The sequence below is a fragment of the Salvelinus fontinalis genome, chromosome 10, assembly GCF_029448725.1.
Source record: "Salvelinus fontinalis isolate EN_2023a chromosome 10, ASM2944872v1, whole genome shotgun sequence".
Lineage (NCBI taxonomy): Eukaryota > Metazoa > Chordata > Actinopteri > Salmoniformes > Salmonidae > Salvelinus > Salvelinus fontinalis.
The window spans coordinates 43,185,423-43,188,615 of NC_074674.1; the positions used below are offsets into that span (position 1 = coordinate 43,185,423).

The following is a 3,193-nucleotide window of genomic DNA, read 5'->3' on the forward strand; positions in this document are numbered from 1 at the left end:
GCACAAACCTACCGTCTCTGGACCAGACAGGACTGGCAAAAAGTGCTCTTCACTGACGAGTCGCGGTTTTGTCTCACCAGGGGTGATGGTCGGATTCACGTTTATCGTCGAAGGAATGAGCATTACACCAAGGCCTGTACTCTGGAGCGGGATCAATTTGGAGGTGGAGGGTCCGTCATGGTCTGGGGCGGTGTGTCACAGCATCATTGGACTGAGCTTGTTGTCATTGCAGGCAATCTCCACACTGTGCGTTACAGGGAAGACATCCTCCTCCCTCATGTGGTACCCTTCCTGCAGGCTCATCCTGACATAATCCTCCAGCATGACAATGCCACCAGGCATACTGCTCGTTCTATGCGTGATTTCCTGCAAGACAGGAATGTCAGTGTTCTGCCATGGCCAGCGAAGAGCCCGGATCTCAATCCCATTGAGCACGTCTGGGACCTGTTGGATCGGAGGGTGAGGGCTAGGGCCATTCCCCCCAGAAATGTCCGGGAACTTGCAGGTGCCTTGGTGGAAGAGTGGGGTAACATCTCACAGCAAGAACTGGCAAATCTGGTGCAGTCCATGAGGAGGAGATGCACTGCAGTACTTAATGCAGCTGGTGGCCACACCAGATACTGACTGTTACTTTTGATTTTGACCTCCCCCTTTGTTCAGGGACACATTATTCCATTTCTGTTAGTCACATGTCTGTGGAACTTGTTCAGTTTATGTCTCAGTTGTTGAATCTTGTTATATTCATACAAATATTTACACATGTTAAGTTTGTTGAAAATAAACGCAGTTGACAGTGAGAGGATGTTTCTTTTTTGGCTGAGTTTACAATACTAGCTACATAGCAGTGATTTATGCAGGACAGAGTTTACCTTGGACATGTTGCACGACAAGTACCTTAATTGTGAATATTTGATAAATTGATAAAGTGATTGATCGATAGGGCTCTCACCAGATCCATTCTTGCCGCGGAGCATGAGGGAATATCCCTGGTTGCCAGGGTAGAGGTTGACGACCAGACACGACACGGACTCTTGACACATTAGCTTCTCCAGCAGGTTCACATTCCTACGCAGCTTCTACACATAACAGGAAATCAATAAACAGTAACAATAAATGGTATGAGTTTATTAATAATGATTCAATTCATCATTCCTACGTAGCTTCGGATGTGAACTTGTCCAATAAGAACCCTGGCTTTCGTTTTCTGTTACAAAACATTTTGCTACAGTGTGCCCTAATGAACACAAGCTACAGGTCAATGGGTCCAATGATTAGGTCTGTCAAATGCTTTCTATACGACCTACTCTGACTTCTATTGGTTACCTTGAGCTCTGGTTCTTTGTCACACTCTTCGATGTAGAGCTCGTATAGTTTCTGGTATAAACTCTTCTTCCCTCCGGATGAGGCTCTCCTCTTCGCTGGCCTTTGACGAGCACTTTCAACAATGTACTGAAGAAGATGAAATACATCAATGTCAGGTGTATATGCATGAACACCTATAGACAAACACACACACACACTTGTAATCACCTTGTTCATGTAGAGTAAATAGACAAAAGTCTTACCTCAGCCCGATCCAATGCATATTCCAAAACGTGTTGCTGCAAATAGAACATTAGTCATCCGTTATTGTTCGTCACTAGGCTTTACTGGGCGATGGAGAAATGATTTACACTACTGATCAAAACAGCTTTAGAAAAGGGTCTATCCTACTACTGTAATTAGCCCATGGTCACACACACACACACACACACACACACACACACACACACACACACACACACACACACACACACACACACACACACACACACACACACACACACACACACACTTCACAATGGAAACAGAAGCGTCAACACGGACAACGAGTAGTACATGTGTACTGTCTTTAAAAAAATATTTAACCTTTATTAAACTAGGCAAGTCAGTTAAAAACAAATTCTTATTTACAATGGAAGGCCTACACAGGCCAAACCCGAGGCCAATTGTGCGCCGCCTAATCACAGCCGGATTTGATGCAGCCTAACGTGTATCAATCCGCGCAGAGACAGATCAGAGATGAATGGATAGATGTATAGGTAGAGGGACGGATAGACAGATGGCTCGATACACTGATAGATTCATCAATAGAGGGACAGATAGACTCATAGACGTATAGATAGACAAATATAGTGATGAATCGACAGATAGATCAATGGATAGAGGGATAAATAGATGTTTATATATATATTAAGGGATAGGTGGATAGAGATGCTTACCATGGTGGTCTGCCAACCGGTATTTTGGTGAGTGATGGTCAGCAGGAGACTTAGCTGTCCTTAGCCCCACACCGTCACCTCCATATAGTGACCATTCAAACCCTGTACACACACGGCCCGGGTCAAACCTAGTCTACACACAGTCAACAGCAGCAGCAAAACGACAGGCAACCACCGTTTGAGCGGGTTGGTAAGCGCTAGCTACCATAGTGCTAAGTAATATCATTATGTCCGTGTGGCGATTTGGCAAATAATCAACAATTGATGCACAATATATATGGCTGTGAAATGTCACCCAGTTTCTATCCATACACATTGACGGAACAGCGTTGTTTTCAATGAAACCCAGTTAGCTTTATGCTCATAGACAAGCGATTTGTTCACAGCAACAAGCTCGCTGGCTGGCTAGCCGGCTAACGTTAGCATCGCTAGCTTGCTTCTTGGGAAGCTGCCAAAGTTAGCTAGCAATACAACGGCTGAGACACAAACGCATGAAAAAGCTTCAATCTTAAACATTAGGATGGACTTGCCTTATGTGTTGCATTATTATAGATCGTAACTCCAATGCAAGAAACAAGATATTATTTCAGTGCCTTCATTGAAAAAAAACTCACAGCAGCAGCCATTTTCTTCCAGTGTGACAACAAAAGCCAAACTTCCGGTTAAGGTAGTGGGCGGAACCCTGGGATGCTCTCCTGTGTAACATTTTCATTCAGGAATAACTGGGATATATACTTTTATTTTGTAACGTTATAACTGTTTTATATTTCAATAAGATAAACATATTGGTTGTTATATTGTGACATTTTATTTTAGCTACACATTGAGAGACAAATGTGCACACACTGTAGTAAAGATTAGGTGCTCCCGAGTGGATCGGCATCTCAGTGCTAAAGGCGTCACTACAGACCCGGGTTCGATTCCAGGCTGTA

At 43.8% G+C, this 3,193-nt stretch overlaps 1 protein-coding gene across 7 annotated transcripts in view; it reads right to left on the bottom strand.

Annotated features, from left to right (window-relative positions):
• The window catches only part of supt20 (SPT20 homolog, SAGA complex component), a 49,223-nt gene extending 46,310 nt beyond the window's left edge, over positions 1-2,913 (bottom strand). For all 7 annotated transcript variants that reach the window (XR_008761141.1, XM_055936856.1, XM_055936857.1 and 4 more), the window contains exons 1-5: positions 2,876-2,913; positions 2,262-2,363; positions 1,566-1,601; positions 1,324-1,449; positions 950-1,076 (exon numbers count right to left, since the gene is read on the bottom strand). Coding sequence is in view for 6 of the 7 variants with exons in the window: in XM_055936856.1 (XP_055792831.1) it covers positions 950-1,076; positions 1,324-1,449; positions 1,566-1,601; positions 2,262-2,264 (292 nt within the window). In the remaining variant the exon portion in view is untranslated. The remainder of the gene's footprint in view (positions 1-949; positions 1,077-1,323; positions 1,450-1,565; positions 1,602-2,261; positions 2,364-2,875) is intronic.
• Positions 2,914-3,193: the final 280 nt, after the last annotated feature.